Source organism: Micromys minutus (assembly GCF_963924665.1).
Source record: "Micromys minutus genome assembly, chromosome: 1".
Taxonomy (NCBI): Eukaryota; Metazoa; Chordata; class Mammalia; order Rodentia; family Muridae; genus Micromys; species Micromys minutus.
This window is the reverse complement of record NC_137969.1, coordinates 53,238,436-53,258,254: the sequence shown is the minus strand read 5'-3', so window position 1 is coordinate 53,258,254 and position 19,819 is coordinate 53,238,436. Positions and strand designations below refer to the sequence as shown.

The following is a 19,819-nucleotide window of genomic DNA, read 5'->3' as shown; positions in this document are numbered from 1 at the left end:
CACGCTTGTGTTTTACTAGCAGGCATGATGTTATGATCTTCAAGACTCTCTGCAAGGCCAACTGACTCCCAGAAGGAGCTTCTTCTTACCACTTAGAAAATGACATCTGAGGCTCTGGTCAATGGAGACAGCAATGCACTGTACCTCGACTACAAAAGAAGGGACTCCTCCACTGCCAAGAGTCTGCTCTTGTTAGCCTGTGGGACTCCTAGCTATCACCAGAACAGGTGTCATGTCTTAAGGTTCAAAGCACAACAGTGAACAGTCAGAGTCATAAGATACAAGACTAAGAGCCAATCCGACAGCATATGCAGGAAGGTGACATGTCTGCACCTGTGTCCACTTCAGTTCCCATCTGGTTCAGTCTACTCTCAAACAGAATGTTCTCCATAACACAAAGGCTACAGAAGCAGCAGTCGTGGAAACATTACCCTGAACAACATACAGAATGCCCCGATGTTAGAATCCTTTAAGCTCAAACTTCATTCCTACCTGTTTAAGACAACGATGCCTACAAGAGTAAACACCAAGAGCATCACGCAGGTTCTGACTTGATGTTCTTTTAGGAAGCTTCAGAGCGTGAGCGCTTGCCCAAGCTTCTCAAGCTGCAGTGCAGAAAGCTCAAGTGCAACAAGGACTCACACAAACACTCCAGCAGGAGTGGCATTTAATGCACCAAAACCAACAACACTCAGGTGTCTTAGGGACAATGCCGAGGTCAAGAGATGGAGATTCATTTATGTCGACTTTAAACACAGCATTGTCTTTGATGTTATAGTGGTAGAACAACCTAGTATTTCCAAAGTATACAAATTGACAGGCTCAGTGTTGACAAAGATTTAGCAGGATTGACATGTCACTAAGCTTTGTGAAGCCAGGGGATAAAGAAAGGGCTCAATACACTGGGAATGCAGAGTTTGGAGTCAACCAAGTTCAAGTTTTGTGCTCAGCACTCCTACAAATTGGACAAGTGACTTCCAGGCAAGTGACTATGTTTTTGTATCACTTTCCCACTAAGATGAATATAATGGGATTGTAAGGAGGGTTCCATAAACCTCTTTATATACATGCTGAGTATGAGGGTGTGGGCACACAGTAGGTGATCATAAATGACAGCTACCAGGAAACTTTCTTTCTGACCATTAAATTGTTGAACAGCCACAATTTAAGTGGTACAAATTCACCAATTTAAGTGGTACAAAGTGTATGTTATTGTCACCACACTTTAGAAAATTAAAACCCCTTACTCAACTGAATGCCACCAAACATACACCTTCTCCTTGGCACAGATGTATTTTGCATGACCTTATGTGAGTTGCTGAGATAAAAGCTTTTCCTCGGTTGCTTTGTTATTTGAAAGTGCAGATGCATTTGAGTCATTTCCCCCTTTGTTTTATATCCTTAAGATCCAAAGCTTCAAAGACAGAATGTCAGCATGCAGTCGATTTATGACTGAACTCTAGAAAAGACACTGAAGAATTACCTTGTCAATCACCCCAAGGACTCTGAAGGCCTTCAGCTCCTCGGCAGGGCTCCTTAGGTTCCAAGGGGGCCTTGAACTTAGTGATCCTGGAGGCTAATGGAAGATATCAAAGATTACACATCAATCAGGGAGATACTTGAAGGAGGACTGCCTACTGAAGCAAACGCCAGGCCAAAGGAAACTAAATTTATCATAAATCAGAGAAGAGAGATAAAAGGAGAAAGTTACTGTTTGTCTGTAATGTAAAATGAAAAAAAAATCAAAATAAAGAAAATCAAAAGGAAAAAGCAAGACAAAAGCACAAGTAAACAAGTCATACCACTGAAAACAGGCTTTTAAAACAGAAAAATTAATGAGCTGATGTTTTTAGGGCTATCATGAAACTATGTAACAATCAGCTAAGCTGGCCAAAGTCAGTGACAACCTGGAACTTACCCAAGACAGGCCAAAAGTAACTTAGGAAGAAAACAAACAAACAAAAACATTATTTAACAGATTCACATGCAACAGAAGAGGTATAACCTTGAAACAACAGCCCTTTAGTGTTTCTCTATAAAACAAAGTAAGCAGTTAGATACTTTAATCTATACCATATGTTTTAAAGAGAATTGGCAGATTGGAGTTCACCAGAAAAGTGCCAACCAATGATGAGAAAAAAATTCCCCATCAACACAGCCAGTGACTATTAGAACAGAGCGTTCCTTCAAATATTTGAATATCTGTGATGCAGAAACCAGTTCATTACCTACAAACAAGATCAGTGAAGATGGGAAAAGGCTGCTTGAGCACCAGTTAGAAAGTCTTAACTTCTGAACTCTAGCATTGGCTTCACCTGGCCAGTCAGCTAAGTCCTGAGAGGAGCAGAGCTCAGGGTGTGTCCAGCTGGATTTGTGTCCAGGAAGGCCTTCTGTAGTTCCTCCTCACAGGACAGACAGCCTCATCAACAAACTCGATTAGGACACAGAGGGACAGCACAGTAAGGAACCTACTGGGACATGTCACAGACTGGCATGGCCATATGGAGCTCTTAATAAGAACTTCACCTTGATTACTGTGGGGGGGGGGGGGTGAGGGAATTAGCAAAAGGGTTGTCTGGGGAGACTGGGTGCAGTTGAAATGGGAAAACACCACAAGAAAGTATCTAAAGACAGCAGTTCTCACTACCGTCAAACCGTTTCCTCTTCTCTGGGTGCAGCAGGCAAATGCTAAATCCAGACCATTTGGAATGATGATGCTGGAGGTGGGGGTGTTTGGTTTGTTTAAATTTTGTAGGCAGGGTCTCCTGAAGCCCAGGCTGTCCTCAAACTTGCTTTGTAGCCAAGGTTGATCTTGAACTAAGGATCCTCATGCCTCTATCTCCCACATGCTGAAATTACAGGTGTGTGCCACAACTGGCTAAGGCTGTGTGTGTGTGTGTGTGTGTGTGTGTGTGTGTGTGTGTGTTCAAGAACATATGCATATGTACATGTACATGTGCAGGTGTATACACATGCACATAGAGACCAGAGGTCAACACTGGATGCCTCTTCGATATTCTCTACCTTACTGTTTAAGAATGACCTCTCCCCAACCCTGCAGCTCACTGATTGCTGTCAACTCCATGGATCCTGAAGTCATCACCCTTGCCTCCCCTGTGCTAGCATTAGAGGCAAACAATGCCATGCTCACTTTTTACATGGGAGCTGGGATCCAAGATGCTCATACTTTATCAACCAAGCCATCTTAGCCCCAGCTTTTCAAAGATACTTTAACTTGATAAAATAAATATCTCAACTGCACTAGGTAATAATAATTTTAAACGTTATAATTTGATTTCTTCTATATGTCTCCACAAATGTTATTTGATACCGCATGTCATTGGGAACTAAAGAAGATGTCAGAAAACAGACACATTGCTGCCTCCTTAAAAGCTGAAAACCTAAGGAAAATGTTTAATGCATACAAATGTATATTAAGACATTAGTGAATCCATTCGAACTATCATAACAACAGTCTTTTCTACAGGATTTATATTGTCTTCCTTCATCTTTTACCTCCCATCCCACACTGAGTGCACTCACAAGAGGTTCTCTAATCACTTTGGTTTTACTCCTATGCAAAGGGAAACTCAGAAGGGTGAGTTGCTTCCATCACACAGAGAGAATGAGATCCTAGACAGACCCCAGCTCCATCCTACACACACACACACACACACACACACACACACACACATGATTGTGAGCGCATACACAAACATATGCATCTTGGTGCATTACCAACAAAAAGCTGCTTTTAATTTTCACAGAAGAACTATGGGGGAGAGTTATTTTATGTTACATTTGATGCTTAATGCACCAAATGCAGCATGGCACCCCCATCTTCTGTTTACATTTCTCCTCACTGTTCACTGGTCTCTCAGATCCAGAGAAATGAGGTTTACTCCACCTGTCCCACTGCATGCAAGGTGAGAAACACAAGTGCTGTGGTGTAGACTGTGCCCATGTCAGCAGTATTCAAAAGTGAGGCCCCTGGGAGGTGACTGGGTCTCGAGGACTCAGAGCCTCTCGGCTGTGCCATAGGCTGTAAACATCAGAGCCAAGTGAGCACAGTCTGCAGCTGTGAGCCAGTAAAACCCCATCTACCTTTTCCACAGCAATTGAAAACCTAACATGACACAGGCCATTGAGAGGTGGCATGGTCTGCTACACTGAGGGTCATAGTAGAGGACCAGAAAATAAAAGTCCATACTTGGGTTTAGTTTCCACAACCCTTGATTGAAAGAAGACCCATGTGCACTGTCCTCTCCCGAGTGGCGAGCAGTGCTGTGTGAGAAAAGAGCTCTGAAGCACTGAGTGGGCACTGCTGCCAACAGCACTGACCTGAGGCAGATGGGAACGGCAAAGGCAGCAGACACAAAACTTTTCTCTAATGTGCTGTGCAAGCTGCAGGTCAAACAGTACACAAAGATCATGAAATAAAGGATTGTTTTAAAAACCTCATACTGTTGGCATCTATGAGAAGGAGAGCCAGTTTTCCTTGAGTGTGTAGCCCCTGGTGGGTCTAACACAAGCCACTGTGTGGGTCCACAACCATGAGTACATGGGCAGCACACCTTGGTCTTGTTGGCCTAAAGGGAGGACACAAAGTTGGAAGGGGATGGTGGGACATGGGGAGTGGATCTGGGAAACGTGAGGAACGCGTCAGATCAAATACTTGGTGCATAGGAAACATTTAAAAACTAAAATTATCTTTAATAGTCTCTTGGTTCTTCTATATATAGTAGCATTTAAATTATATGTAACTCCAAAGATCTGTTCCTGTCTTTAGACAGCAAAAGGAAACATAAATCTACAGGATTTAATAACAAAGAGGCTTCAGAAACCAGGTCCAGATCTTGGCTTATTTTGTCTTTCTAACAGAAGGACACGGAGAAGCAAGACAGCTAAGTAGTCACTGGTAACAAAAGTTGGTGGCAGAAGAGAGGACTAACCTGTCAGTGTATCCAGGTAAGGCAATAAACGCACGCCTGCAATCCTACCGTTTAGGCTACTGGTGCAGGAGGACTGCCATGAAGGCAAGCCTAGCCAGGGCTCCACCAGAGACCCTGTCCCAAAATAAACTAAATAATAAACACTTGTAACAAAGTGTAACCAACTCAGCACACTATTTCAAAGGAGCAGGAAATGACTTCCTGGGCAGCATAGCTGATGCCCCGATGTAAAAAGTCAGGGTTTCTCTTATATGTAAGAGCTACTGTAGCCCAGGATGTCAAGCCCATTTGGTTAGGTTCATCTACACCAGGACTACACACAGACAAGAATATCTGACGGTCCAACAGAGAGGACAAAATAACCATGCTCAACTGGCCAACGCCTGGGAGACACCTGTGATCTGCAGTTAGCACACAGTTAAAATCTGGTTGCTCTTTCTGTTCTCTAAAAGGCTAAGTAAAGGCCATCTGGCTTCTCCTTTGAGTCACCAGTTGACCTACCCACAGTCTCTGATTTATTAAGTGTTCTCAGTATGCAATCTCCACATGCCTGTAGACGTAGCATTCCTTAAGCTATAACACATTGCTTAAGGGCCTTGCAAAGTGGAAAACAGGACTCAGGAGGGCCCCCAAGATTCTGTGTTTCCAACAGGCTCTCTGGTGGGGCTGCTGCTATTGGTTCCCAGACCCACTCAGAATGTAGCAAGCACACCTCAAAACACCTTAGCAGAAGTCATTCATTACTGTTGGGAAACCAGACAAAAGAAGAGAAAATGTATCCAGAACTCTGGGTGAGGACAGTGGTGGATAATGATCATCTCTGAACTAGGGCAGGCTGTCTGGCATTATGCAGAATTACTCTCTCTGTCTCAAAAAAAAAAAAAAAAAAAAAAAAAAAAGAGGAGGAGGAGGAGGAGGAAGAAGAGTTATTCTAACTCAGAACTCCAATGTCTAGCAGAGTCCCTGAACTCAAGCTCTTCTGCAGAGTTCTAGATTTGCAAATCCTTCCTGGGCAAACGGCTGGACCACTCTGAGCCTCCTGTAGGTGGCTAGCACCCAACATTTAACTACCTGTAACCAAGTACCATGCCCTACACTGCCACAGCTCTCAGTGAGTTTCACTGTCTTCTAATGATACCTGTTGAGTTAGCCAACATCAGCAAACACAGATGTACTATCACTGTGCTCAAAACCTATAGAACATTCAGCACATTCCGCATGGTGACTGATGTTTAATCACCCCTAGTAACTGTGGTATAGAATGGTATTTACATGTTTTATGTCCTGCATTTAGATAATTTACTGAGCCTTTTCTAAATTTAATTGTTTTTATTTTCTTTAGGCAAAAACGCTATTTTAAGTCTTTTGCAATTTGGATAAATAAATAAATAAATAAATAAATAAATAAATAAATAAATAAATGCAAGCCACTGTCCCTACAGTCCAGAGCCTACTTACTCAGAGTCCTGCCTCTCCAATGTTCTTGGTGCCTTTCGGGTATGACTTAGAGAGCAAAACTGGGACTGTGTTCTGCTGGTTTCTTTTTCAACATTTGTTTGCAAAAGATATGATTTTAAATAATGGGAAAATCGGGTCTTCTACATTTACAACCTAAGAGGTTCCAAGGCTCCAAAAAAAAAAAGCAAAGAACAGGTCTGGACAGAGGGAGTAGCCACTGCCAAGGGGGGAAGATGGAGACCAGCACCGTCAAAGTCCCCAAAGGATTCTTTTATCTACTGAAACAACTATGAAAAGATGCTTGCACAAGGGGTCTCCAGAGAAGTCACGTCTGATTTGCACACCACTGGAGAGAAGAAAGGGGCTAAAGCACTCACTCTAAACATAACCATGCTGGCTGACATTCAGATTCAAAGACTGTTAACAAAGAGAAACAATGGGTTCACCAAGCTAATCTCAAGAAAATAACCAGGAGGCCTGCTCCTGACCAATGTGGAGATAGGCTTCATAGAGAACACACAAACGGCAAATGAAAAGCAAATGTTTACCATAAAGAACAATGTCTACTCTCTCTTCCAGCTGCCCTCACCAGAAAACAACACAAATTATACATCAGATCAGATTCAGCAGTTGCCACTTTTACCTTTCAAGAACAACCCCTACGGGCATCTCTATAGGCCTTGTCTACTGAGCTACAGAGCTAGTCATGCTGAAAGGCTACAGGAAGAACTGCTGTGCCATATTCTATGTGGCTCCCACATGTGCTGGCTGGATGCTACATATCAAGTCTTAGGCATGATGAGTGAGTATTCCCCCTATAAACTGCTCTTCTCTTTAGACCCCAGCTTTATTTTCACTGTAATTATGCTTAAAGTGAGATTCTGACTCATCTACACAGTGCTGTATTCTTTAGATTAGGAACTACCCATGAGGCCTTGTGTTCATTTGCTATGACTCTAAGTATGTCATACCCATGTGCAGGATGTTACATCACAGTCAGTATGACTCCATGGAAAGCCAGTAGACTACTGATCAGAGATGCACAGGAGGGATACAAGGCAGCACAGGTAACATTCAAAATGACTTCTGGGGCATTCTTAATATACACTAGTGTTACAGTAAATATTAAATAATGGGTTGCTTATCTCTTTATCAGCCCTGAGGTATCACTCTGAGGGCTCCACTTCTAGTATGGAGCTGGGGGCACGGACTCTGTCACTCAGTCCACAAGCCATACTCTCTGCACAGTTCACTTCTCTGGAGGTTCACTCCACCTGCCCTACTGCCTCCTTCCTGGTGGAATTACTGCCCCGGAGTGCTTCTTTACCCCAACGCCCAACACAAACATAACTCTAAGGCCTGATAGCTTTTCATACGGGTTTATATATTCAATTCTCAATCCACAAATTCTCTATACAATAAAATTACATCCAATGCAATGGACAAAGATACAAACTGCCCTTCCATATATGATTAAAGACCTATAAAATCTTTAAAATATGAGCTACCTATCGCCAATTAAGTCCACCTGGATCCAACTCACCCTTCTCAAGCTCCATCTTGATCTTCTCTCTGTCCCCTTCCCTTCTCCTCCAACCCTCTCTCTCCACCTTCCTTTCCCCTGCCCAATTACTGGCTCTCACCTTTACTTTACTAATTAAAATGGGAAGAAGGTTCTGATGAAGTCACCTGAGTACATGACTAGGCAGCCCTTCTTGGGGAAGTGGAATTAACATCAAAATACAAACAGCTGTAGGACAAACCACAACACACCAGCCATACCCACCAGATTCCATAAAGCATGTATATTCACAGGAGCTCATGTTATTTGATGCTTTCATTATTGTACCCAAATCAAAATGGAAAATGAAGACACTTGCTCTATAAGGGATGGAAGCTTTAATCCATAAGTATAAATGGCTTTCCTTAACTTGAATAATCATAGTGAACACACAGCAGAGGAGTGTGAGCACCCTCCTTTTCCAGATCCAGAAACATGCTCCCTGGAACTACAATGGGAGAACCTACTCCCAGTATATACATACATACACACATACACACAGACACACACACACACACACACACACACACAAATGCAATTTAAAACAAAAAATGCTGTCTCTTTCATGGCTTAAGTGACAGATTATGATATCAAGACAGCCTGTCTGTGGTTGTTTGGATATGTATGGCCTAGGGAATTCCACTGTGTGGAAGTGTGGCCTTGTTGGAGGAAGTGTGTCACTGTGGGCATAGGCTTTAAGACCCTACTCCTAGATGCCTAGAAGCCAGTCTTCTGTTTGCCTTTAGTACAAGATGTAGACTCTCAGCTCCACCAGCCCCATGTCTGCCTGGATGCTGCCATGCTCCCACCTTGATGATAATGGACTGAACCTCTGAACCTGTAAACCAGACCCAATTAAATGTTGTCTTTATAAAACTTGCCTAGGTCATGGTATCTGTTCACAGAAGTAAAACCCTAACTAAGATAGTTGGTAATGGAGTAGGGTATTGCTGTGATAGGCTTGACCATGCATTTGTTTGATGGAATGTGTATTTTGGGACTTTGGAAAGTGGTGGAATGCTTTAATTGGGACTTAATGAGCTATCCCAGTAGAAATATGGAAGACATTGTTGCTGAGCATGATTTAAACTGTGGAAACCTGGCTCTAGAGGTTTCAGAAGAAAAGGAATCTAATATGTGTCAGAGAGACTGATCTTGTGATATTTTGGTGAAGAATGTGGCTTCTTTTTGCCCTTGTCTGAAGAGTCTACCTAAGGCTAAGGTGAAAAGAATTAAATTAACAAAAAGAGGTCTCAAAACAACCCAGCTCAGACTCTGTGCTATGGTTCAGTCTCATAAACAAAACATATGGTTCAAATATTAAAGGGGTACCAGGAGTTGAATCCTATGTTCTAGGAAATAAACAGATTAAGGGAGTGATGACCTCAAAACAAGTCCAAGCATGGTAGTATACACCTTTAATCCTAGGAGACAGAGGCAAACAGATCTCTGAGTTCAAGGCCAGCCTTGTACAGGGAAAATACCAAGTAGAGAAAGCTTAAATCCTGGAATAGTGGTGCATTTAATCCCAACATTCAGGAGACAGCCATGCAGATCTCAGAGTTCAAGGTCAATCTATAGAGCAAGTTCTAGGACAGCCAAGCTTAATCAGTGAAAGAGTTAGAAAACAGAAAGCTGGTGACAATGTAATAGAACAAAGGAGGCCATGTTCCAGCCCCAGGAGCAGCAGAACTCGGCAGCCTTGGCCATATGGCTCTGACTTTAGAGTCCAGAATAAAGGGGACTACTGGGACAGATGATGCTGGTTAGCTGGAGCTAAGAGGTTAGTGGTGATTAGGAGGAGACACGCATCACAGAGGTGAAACCTGGGAAGTGTTTTCTGAGAGCACAAATAAACTATTCCAAGATATCCCAGGTTGTACCTCATGCTGCAGCTGGACTTGATAATGTGCAAGAGTCACCCAGGTGGTACTGGTTTTGAAGGGTCTTGGAATGCATCTGAGTCTAGCACTGTGAGAGGTCAGGGAAGGCCATTGGTAAAGCCTCAGTTGCAGTTGACAGCCCAGAACTGAAGGGGTCATGCAAAGAAGTAGAGGCTTGGCACCATGAAGGGAGCCCATGAGTGGTGAAGCCTAGTTGCAGCAGAAGACACCAGCATGTTAGAGATGCCAGAGATGGAATGAAGAACTGCAGTAGTGAACTGGAGTTAACCAGAGTTTGAGAAGTGACCCTTCAAGCCCTTTGGAGTAGCCCATAAGATCATATGTGTATCCCAGACATTGAAACAAGAAACTCTGAAGCTGAAGCTTGAAGAACCCATGATGTTCAAGATGCCAGAGTTGTGGGACACCTGCTGAATAGCACTGCTAATAGGGAGTGGAACCAGCCAAAGAGCATTGTGCTGGAGTCAACAAAGATGAAAGGAATTGAAGATCTGAAGACCACTTTGACATCAGCCTTAAAGATGCAGAGTTTGGAGTTTGCCCAGCTAGTTTTTGGTCTTGTTTGTTCCAATATTTTCTCACTATGACGTTTTAGAATAGTAATGTATATCCTGTGATGTTGGGGATATGTGATCTGCTTTTTGATTTTGACTTTATAGGAGATTATAAATAAGTGATTGAATAAATCTCAGAAAAAGACTTTAAACTTTGGACTCAACATTGGGGGTCTTTTGAACTAAATGAGGGCCAAGGAGTGGAATGTGGTGGCTTAGATAAGCTTGGCCCAAGGAATGGCACTATTTAAAAGTATGGCCTTAAAAAGAAAAAAAAAAAAAAAGAATAATCCCCATAAGCTCGTATATTTGAATACTTGGTTGCCAGTTGGTAGACCTGTTTAGGAAGGATTAGGAGCTGTGCTATGAGGATAGGTTTTGAGATTTCAAAAGACTATCATTGTTCCCAGTATTGTCTCTCTGCTTAATTCTTGTAAATCAAGATATGAGTTTCACTGCCACAGACTAAAAAAGTGTAGCCTTGTTAGAGTAGGTGTGGCCTTGTTGGAGGAAGTGTGTTGTCACTCTGGGCATGGGCTTTAAGACCCTTCTTCTAGCTGCTTGGAAGCCAATTTTTTCCTGTTTGCCCTCAGAACAAGATGTAGAACTCTCAGCTCCTCCTGCACCATGCCTGCCTGAGCGCTGCCATGCTCCCACCTTGATGATAATGGACTGAACCCCTGAACCTGTAAGCCAGTTGTAATTAAATGTTATCCTTATAAGAGTTGCCTTAGTCATGGTGTCTGTTCACAGAGTAAAAATCTAACTAAGACACGGCCTCTTGGATCAATTAAGGAAATAAACTAAACATGTTCGCCCATTTACAAAAAACCTTAGCAAGAATTTAAAACAGAAGCGCTACTTCCAGAAACTGAACAAATCCAGACAGACCTGACACTAAAGCTATAAAAACAATGTCTAAAGCTTTATGCCATGTGGAAAGGGTTTCAGTTTTCAAATAGCCTAAACCATCACAACAGCACTGCCTCAGCAGCTACAGGCTGCCACGAGCAAATCCTTGCAGGACTCACTCTAGAACAGTTTCAAATGGCTGGTTAGGCTGCATGGGTATGTACAAGAGCTGTGGCTCAGAAGCTTGAGAGCATCTTGCAGATGATGAGATTTGAGTTATGGGAAGTGTGATGGTTTTATCTACATTGTCAACCTGACTTGGAATTACTAAAGAGACAACTCTGGCCACATCTGATGTTTCCCGAGAGGCTGAACTGAAGAAGGAAGGCACTAAATGTGGGCAGCACCACAGCACAGGTTCAGGTCCAGGAAAGAATAAAAAGAGGAAAAAGGAGAGTTACATAGCACCACACTCAGCCTCTACTTCCTGTTCCATGTAGATGTGAGCAAGCCAAATCTGCTTCTGCCTCCATACCCCGCCTCCATGACCACCATGAGCCAGGCTCAGTGTTCCTTCCTTAAATTCTGTCCTTATCTGCCTAGGGCAGACAGGGCATATAGACGGTGTAAGAAAGGTTATGGAAAGGTCTTTCTTACTCTGCTCTGTGCCTTCCTTTCCGACAATAACAAGAAAATTATAGAAAAATCCCAAAAACCAAAATTCTCAAATATTCTAATTATAAATAAAGCTGAAATATATAACAAAAACAAAACAGAAAGGCTAGATACAGAGACGGCTCCCAGCATACCTGTGGTCCTGTGTCACGCTGAGGTGTGGCCCGGAGGCTACAGATGCTCTCTGCACGCATAAGGTACTCTGCCGTTCTTCTCTTCACAGCCTCCCGGCGAGTGGGGCTTGACTCTCCTGAAAGGACAAAGCAAAAGTCTGGCCTTGAGCGAGAGAAACAGGCATTTTAACCCCATCTAGCAGGTTATTTCTTTTCACCCAGTTCATATCTGTAGCTGTGACGAAGGGAGTGAAACAGGAAAATGGCTTCAACCTTACCCCTCCAGGGATTAGCTTACCCAAAGCTGACAGGCTGCTCTCTGAAGGTGCACTGAAACTCAGCATGTTAAGGAGTGTCAAGTATATAAAAACTGTAGAAAGTTCTAAGGCTGAGAGCCAAACCCTGGTTCAGGCAGGATTCAATTTCCAGAAAACCAGGATCAGACCTAAGGCTCAGGAAGCAGTGCCAACCCTAGGACTGACAGGTGTAGACAGCTCAAACATCCAATCCAACCCAAGAACAAACCCACTTTGTAATTCTAAATTAAAATCACACTTGAGTGAGTTGTATACGCTTCACTGGCAACCAGTTGTCACTCCACCTCATACAGGAAAGCAGGGACATACCTGAAATCCTGACAGTACAAAATTATGTAATTCTGTTGATAAACCTGGGTCTCTGCCTCCTAAAAACAGCATCCAAATTCTCAAAACTCAAGAGCTTATCAAGCATTGGGTTCTCGCCTCTTCAGAACAGGATGTTCTGATGCGACTAAGAAGCACCATTTTATTCAAATAGATAAAAGACCATGTGTTACCGTGTGTGTGTGTGTGTGTGTGTGTGTGTGTGTGTGTCTGTGTGTGTGTAGAGCTGATTATTGGAACTGGATAACCATGACTTGGGGAATTCCTTGGGAAAGATTCTTTTTCAGCAGTCATTCATCTAGTGGTTGGGACTTTCCTCATCGACAGTGGGATGTCACCTGGTGCGGTCACTGTGACCACAGCTGACCATACTTCCGGTTTCCTAGGTGCACCTTCCTTGACATATGCAGATGATACTACCTGATAGCAGACTTCCTGGTCATCTTCCTCATTCTTTCTTCCCATTTCACAATGTACACACACACACACACAAACACACACACACACCAAAATCAAAAAAGAAAAAGGAAATCACACAAGTAACTGCTGCATACTTGTGAGATGATGTCACTCACAAACAATGCTGTTCTGTTCTCTGGTTCTGCACACCCAGGCTGTGGCTGTGCTCACTGTCTTGGCCTGGGATACCCACCACCCACTCCTTCACACTCTCGGTAATACTCTGCAAGCTCTAACTTAAACATCTGTTTAGCATTTGTTAAGTTCCAAAGTCAGATCTATTTAAAGTAGTGAGCCTGCCTCACACTCACTGAGGCTTGTGGCGAGTTATGGAATACATGGCTACAGCCACATGCAGTCCCGATCATATTTTACCATCAAAATCACTGCTTTTTAAACTTTTGGCTTTTTTGCCACTTTCTAGGCAGTCTCCATAGAAACAAAGAAACATGGACTATAAGCCAACACTGACATGAACTCCTGCTGCTGGTGGGCTACTTCCATGGAAACTACAGGCATGAAAGAAATGCTGGGAAGGCTTCAGAATACCTTCCACATACAAATCATGTGATGCCCCCACTCAGCCCCTTCAGAGGCCATGGTGACTGACAAACAGCCCTTGAGAGAGCTGCCAGTCAACACCTATGCCAGGGACTAGAACAGGAAGATAGAGCTGCTCATCTCCAGAATAACCCTGACTCAGCATACTGTTCACAAAGTGCTTCAGACAGGTTTTAAGTGACTAAAAATGGTCACTTAGATGGAGCAGGCATTGTCACTAGGTTTTGGCATTCCAAGGAGAAAGATAACCCCTACCCTGCCACCCATACACACACCCACACACACATTATTCAAGACTGACAGTTAATCCAATCAAACTGACTGCATTGACTTTTTGAACACCCACATTTCTGGATGTCTGTGAACTGTTTCCAGAGATGACATGTAGAGCAGGGAGCTGAGGTGGGGAAAAGGTGCCCTGCATAGGACTGGGGGGGAGACTGAAAGCAGACGGGGGTTTTCGTGTACAGCTCCATCCTTCCTGAGCAGACGGAGTTCCTAAACTCTAGACCTCCAGCCTAGGATGTACTCTCAGCAACTCACCAAGGACCTTCCAGGTAACACTGCTTGTCTTTCTTGTTCCAGGCCGCATGGTTTATCAGACTACTGTTTTCCTGGGCTCCCCAGCCTATAGACAGCATGGCGTCTACTCAGACTCTGATGGCATAAACCACTGGACATAGCGACAGTCATATATGAACATATTGGCTTTCAGGGGCCTCTGGGAACCACAGTCACTGTCCTGTCAAAAAGATCTATTGTCTCATACAAGCTAAATATAAAAAGGAAAAATTAGAAACTGCAATTCTCTGGACACCAACTCTGATATTTTACAGAATATATGTTCTCTGTATTGTAGACTGTGAGAATACTGAACTATGCAAGAATCATGACCACTGGGCACCCCTTCATCAAACTGCACTCTACTTACCAAAAAAAAAAAAAAAGTATTTCTTCTCTTTTATAAATGAAAATAAGAGCTCAGGATGGAAAATGTTTTCTCAGTTAGGGAGGTAACTTTAAACTCCACACCTAAGCCAGGTCTGTTCTAATTTGGAGGTGAGATTTGCTCCAAATGCCTAAGTGTTAGCACGGGGTCTCAACTGCTGAGAGCGCCTCTAAAGATGGCTCCTCCTGAGGCTCTGCAGACCCACAGATGGATTCGCCTTATGACTTTGGAAACAAGGTCTAATTAGAGGAAACAGGTCACTGGGCTAGTCTTCTTGGAGGCTCATTTTGTCCCAGGTCCCTCTCTGCTCTTCCTGTTCCCTGGCTGACTGTGAGGTGAACAGCTCTGTCAATGTGCCCAAGTCACTCTTCTTCCAACCTCAGGCACAGAGCAATGGACAGCCGACAATGGACTATAACCTCTGAGACTCTAAGCCAAGCTGTCCCTCTGTGGCATCTGGCACAGAGGGAAAAAGAAAGTGAACTTAAACATTGATTGTCCGGATTGCGTAGACAAGCACAGCAAGCAGATGACAGAGAATAAACCTGAGCAGGCGCACAGCAGGGCGCAGCCAGACGCCCAGGCTGAGAGACAGATGCACAGACATTAGAGCCCACAGCTACATCCTCACCATGAAAGGAGCCTAGCAGGAATATGAAGAACCTAGTTCAAAAGCTGCACTATTAGACACACACACACACACACATACACAAAATCTACATTTTGATGTAACACTAAAAAAACAACAATTGTCATAACAGTGTCAGTATGAAAACATGGTTCTTGCAGGGGAAAAACATCTCTCACCTGTTTTGGCTACCCTAGAACTTACTTGGGAATCAGTCTTTTCTCACCTATTTACCAAGGAACAAAAGGCATATTCTAAATAGCACAAGAAACAGAACCTTAGTCCCACATGTTAGCATTCTGTCTAACTCCCCTCCCCATGCCCTGAATAAACTATTCTACACTATACTGTCATGTGGCTGATCCCTGGGGGGGGGGATGCTTCAGCATGGGCATCTCTTCCCCCATACCTCATCCCACCTCCTGTCTTCATCTTTTTATAAACACATCATATGGTGCCTTGACTCGGGTTTAGAAACTCTGCAGGTCTGCATCACCCCACCCCCCACTACTACATGGAGATCAAACGATCACTAGCCTAAACTTTGGAGAACTGGTAAGCCTTCTCCCCTCACTAGTCAGAGTCCAAAAGGTCCCAGGGGAAAGTTCATGAGCTAGGAGCTACCCCTGTGCTGCCCTAGAGGATGGAGACATCCAGTGTTTTCACTGACTTTTCCTCTTAGGTGAGATTTTCCTCTACGTTTGAGACAGTTTCTTTCTTGCTGCTGAGAATCCCAGGCTGGGCCTGGATAAACTTTTCTTTGTAGCCAGGGACACTGGCTCTGAGCATAGCCCCAGCCCATCACCTAACAACCTGGTGGTCTGGCCTGTGCTAGAATCTCTCTGGTTATTGACGGTTCCCCACAAGATGCTGGTAGGGCAGTTAATAACCCATTCTCTCCCATAGGTCTGTCTTCACTGCCTTGTCCCTACTTACTGGGACGTCTTGGTCTAATTCACAATAAGCAGAAAGCAATATCTCTACATGGCCACTAAACTAGCTTCCCCTTCTCCCTCCCTCATTGCTGCTGCAACCGCTGCAGCCTCTGGTTCACTTCGTAAAAACTAGGTCTGGCCCTGCCCCTTGCATCCTGTCAGAGACTCTGAGACTTGCTTTCCCATGCACACAACTATCTGCGACTTTCTCACACACTGGAACCCTGCCTGCCTATATGCCTAGCAGCCTTGAGAAAAGCAGCTTTGGTCCTGCCTGCCCCTAACTACCCTGTTACCACTGCCTTCTTTCATTGTAGTTCTGTTGGGTCTGCTGAAGCCTTGAGAACATGCTACTTTGGGTACTTCCTTTCTCCCACCACAGGGCAGGCAATGCAGGCCCATAGGCAGAAGCACTGGTGAGGGCTTCCCGCTGCCAGGAGGAAGCTCCACCCCACTTGCTCGGGTCCTATATTTCTCTGCTACTGTAAAATGTACTTTTTCTACTTACACAACCTGTCGAAGTTACTTAAGATTTTCAATCCTATCCTGTCTTGACAGATAATGATTTTTGCTACTGCCACTGAATTATGGCTTGCTCTATTCAGATATTACCAATCACCATAGCCCTCAATCTTGTCAGAAGTCTGCTAATTATTAATATATTTAAGCTTATGACAGACAGAATCTCCTGAAGCCTTTAACAGTTGACCCCTCAAGGTCTCAGAAGATATGAACACGGCTTCAAGAATCTGCCTGGATTGTGAGATAGTAACCACTGAGAAACACAGTGGACAAAACTAGATACCCTCAAATCAAGGTAAGCCATTTCTCATGTCACACGAATCCAACCACAGAGAAAAGGTTCTGCATCTTCCAAGCTTGGAGGCCAGACTGACTCTGCCCAAGTTGCCACAAATACCATAGAAACCACAGGGAACTGTGGGTTAATGGACTCTGTCATTTTTAATTGATATATGACTGCTAGATTATGGATTATTTTTCCCCAGATTTGTGCCTACATTGTCAGCAAAGGTAATTGTAGCCTAAAAACTAAAAAAAAAAAGAATCTCTAAACTCAGTTTCTAGCAACTCAGTCAGACGTCAGCTTTCACATATGTACTCGGTTACTTCCTTCCCTAAACTCAGTTTTCACTGATTAAATGCTTAATATCTCCTCTTCTTGCTATGCCGCTGTCCTAACGTTATTTGAGTTCCTATAAAGTTGCCCAACTCTAATGAAACTTTCCACTATATGATCCAACTGCATAATCACAAATTCATCTTCCTTCTGCTACACAAAAAGCTCATGTACACAAACAGCTTAAAGATTATGTTATTAACACATGTTATCTCTTTTATAAACTTACAAGCTACAGAAAACCCACTCAGGCCTACCTCTCAGGGACCAAATAGACTCCACCTAGATAACTACATCTGCCTAAAGTTCCCACTTACTACCTATTCCAGAGAGTGGGATCCTCTGGGTTTCAAATGTACACTGAAGAAAAAATTGTTTTTCTCCCAAATGCACTTAATCTTATTCTCTCCCTATAATAAATATATGTGTGTGTGTTGCAGCATCTTGTCAAGTGCAGGCACTTACTACATCTAGGACAGCTCCAGAGAAGCAACCTCCAGATGCTCCAACCTTCTCTCAAAGACACAGACACAGACACAGACACACAGACACACAGACACAGATGCTTCTACCGGACCTGTTCCTTCTGACCTATCCTCAGATGGTTCCACAGAACCTGTACAACAAGGAAACAACCAACTCTGAGACTGGACAAACATCTCCATTCCCACTTTCCTAGGTTCCCTAGAGACATGTCGCCCCAAAGTCAGCAGGAAGTAGTCAGAGATAGAGATCATGGCGACCCTATTCCTGCTCCACCATCACTTTTTCCTAAGTTTTCTTTTCAATTAAACCAAAACTGGGGAGTGTTAGCACTCTGTCTAAGCTCCACCCCACAGTTACCTGGCAACAGCCAGGTTTGCCTGACACTATAAAAGTGGCTTCTTGCCCCCTCCTCACTCTCCTGTTCTCCTGTTATTGCCTTCCTGCCCCCCCCCCCACTCTCTCCCCATTCCCTTCCCCTCTCCACCTGCTCATAGCCAGCCTCTCTACTTCTCTACTCCTCTCTCTCTCTCTCTCTCTCTCTCTCTCTCTCTCTCTCTCTCTCTCCCCTCCTCCCCCCCCCCCCCCCGTCCCTCCCTCCCTTCCCACCTCTCTCAGCCCAAGCACCAAGCAGTGGCTTCAGGCTTCCCTGGGCTTCCTCACTCCAGCAAGGACATCAGGCCAATCTGTGCACACTGTGGTAAGTTGTTTGTTGCTTTTTCTTTGCTTTTTCTTTTGTTTTTGTTTTACAACTGGGGCACATAAAAGAATGTTCCTATTTAAGATGGCCTTGGTGGCTACAGTTTTTAAGTGATAATTGACTATATTTAATGATGCTTTGTTCTTCTCAGGTATAGCCTACCATTTCCACCTTATGTTAAGTGTTCTGAAGACAAAAGGCAACCTTGAAAGAAGGAATGATTTACCCATCTGCACGTCTTGCAGGAGGTGAAGCACACAGCACTTCAGTGAGTGACAAGAGCCAGTTGGTCAGGAAATCAGCTTTGTATTTGTACTGAGCCAACCCCATATCAATGTTGTTCTCAAAGCCAGTTGTTAAGTAACCCCAGAAGTGAAAAAGTCACCAAAAACAGTTCAAGCCAAAGTCCTAACAGTGCTCACTGCCTCCTGGGACGCCTCCCAGCAGCTCGCCAGGCTCCTGTGTGTGGAAGCCAGACCAGCACACCCTATGTTGGCCGCCACCTGCAGAACCACTCCAAGATCCAGCTACTTCTCTCTGCTCTTTACCTCTTCTTTACTTTGTAATTTTAAAGGGGGATAACCAAAGGATTTATTTTTTTCAAAATATCGTTGCTGGTCATGTACAGGATCCCACACTTTTAATCCCAGCACTCAAGACACAGATGCAGGTGGATCTCTGTGAGTTCAAGGCCAACTGGGATAGGTCTTTCTATCTGGATTGGTTTTCAGACAGGGTTTGGCCCATGATCTTCCTCCAAGAACTGGTATCGCAACTGGTACCACCATACCAGCTCTTGTTTTTCTTTGTTTTTACAACGGAGGTCTCACTGTGCGATCCCATGCCTCAGCCCTAAATACTGGGATCCTGCAGCACCCCCACCCGGGCTCCCAGCACTAACATCAAGGCATGCCACTACACCTCAGTAAAACCAGCTCTCTGACTAGTCCTGGTCTATCCGTTAGTTTCAGTGCTAAGACTGAGCCCAGGACCTTGAGTAGGTCACAAGGCCCCGCCACTGAGCTATGTCTTCACCTGTGGTAAGAAACTCTCCCGATTCCTAAAGTTCGAATATTCTTCTGTTCTCAAGTCAAATAGCTTTCAAAGGTAGAGAGAAACTTTAAAATCCACATTAGAAAGAACTAACTGGCCAGGCACGTGATACTAGGAGGCTGAGGCAAGTGAATCAGGGAAAAGAGACAGAGACAAAAAGGAGGTTGAAGACTCCAAAGGAAGGAGGCAAGCTGGTAGGA

General features: G+C 43.9%; 1 protein-coding gene across 3 annotated transcripts in view; it reads right to left on the bottom strand.

The window, feature by feature from the left end:
* RPS6KC1 (ribosomal protein S6 kinase C1) overlaps positions 1–19,819 on the bottom strand; it is a 141,081-nt gene that overhangs the window by 52,361 nt on the left and 68,901 nt on the right. For all 3 annotated transcript variants that reach the window (XM_080928343.1, XM_080928344.1, XM_080928345.1), the window contains 2 exons: positions 12,091–12,206; positions 1,484–1,576 (listed from right to left, as the gene is read on the bottom strand). In XM_080928343.1, the coding sequence (XP_080784469.1) occupies positions 1,484–1,576; positions 12,091–12,206 (209 nt within the window). The remainder of the gene's footprint in view (positions 1–1,483; positions 1,577–12,090; positions 12,207–19,819) is intronic.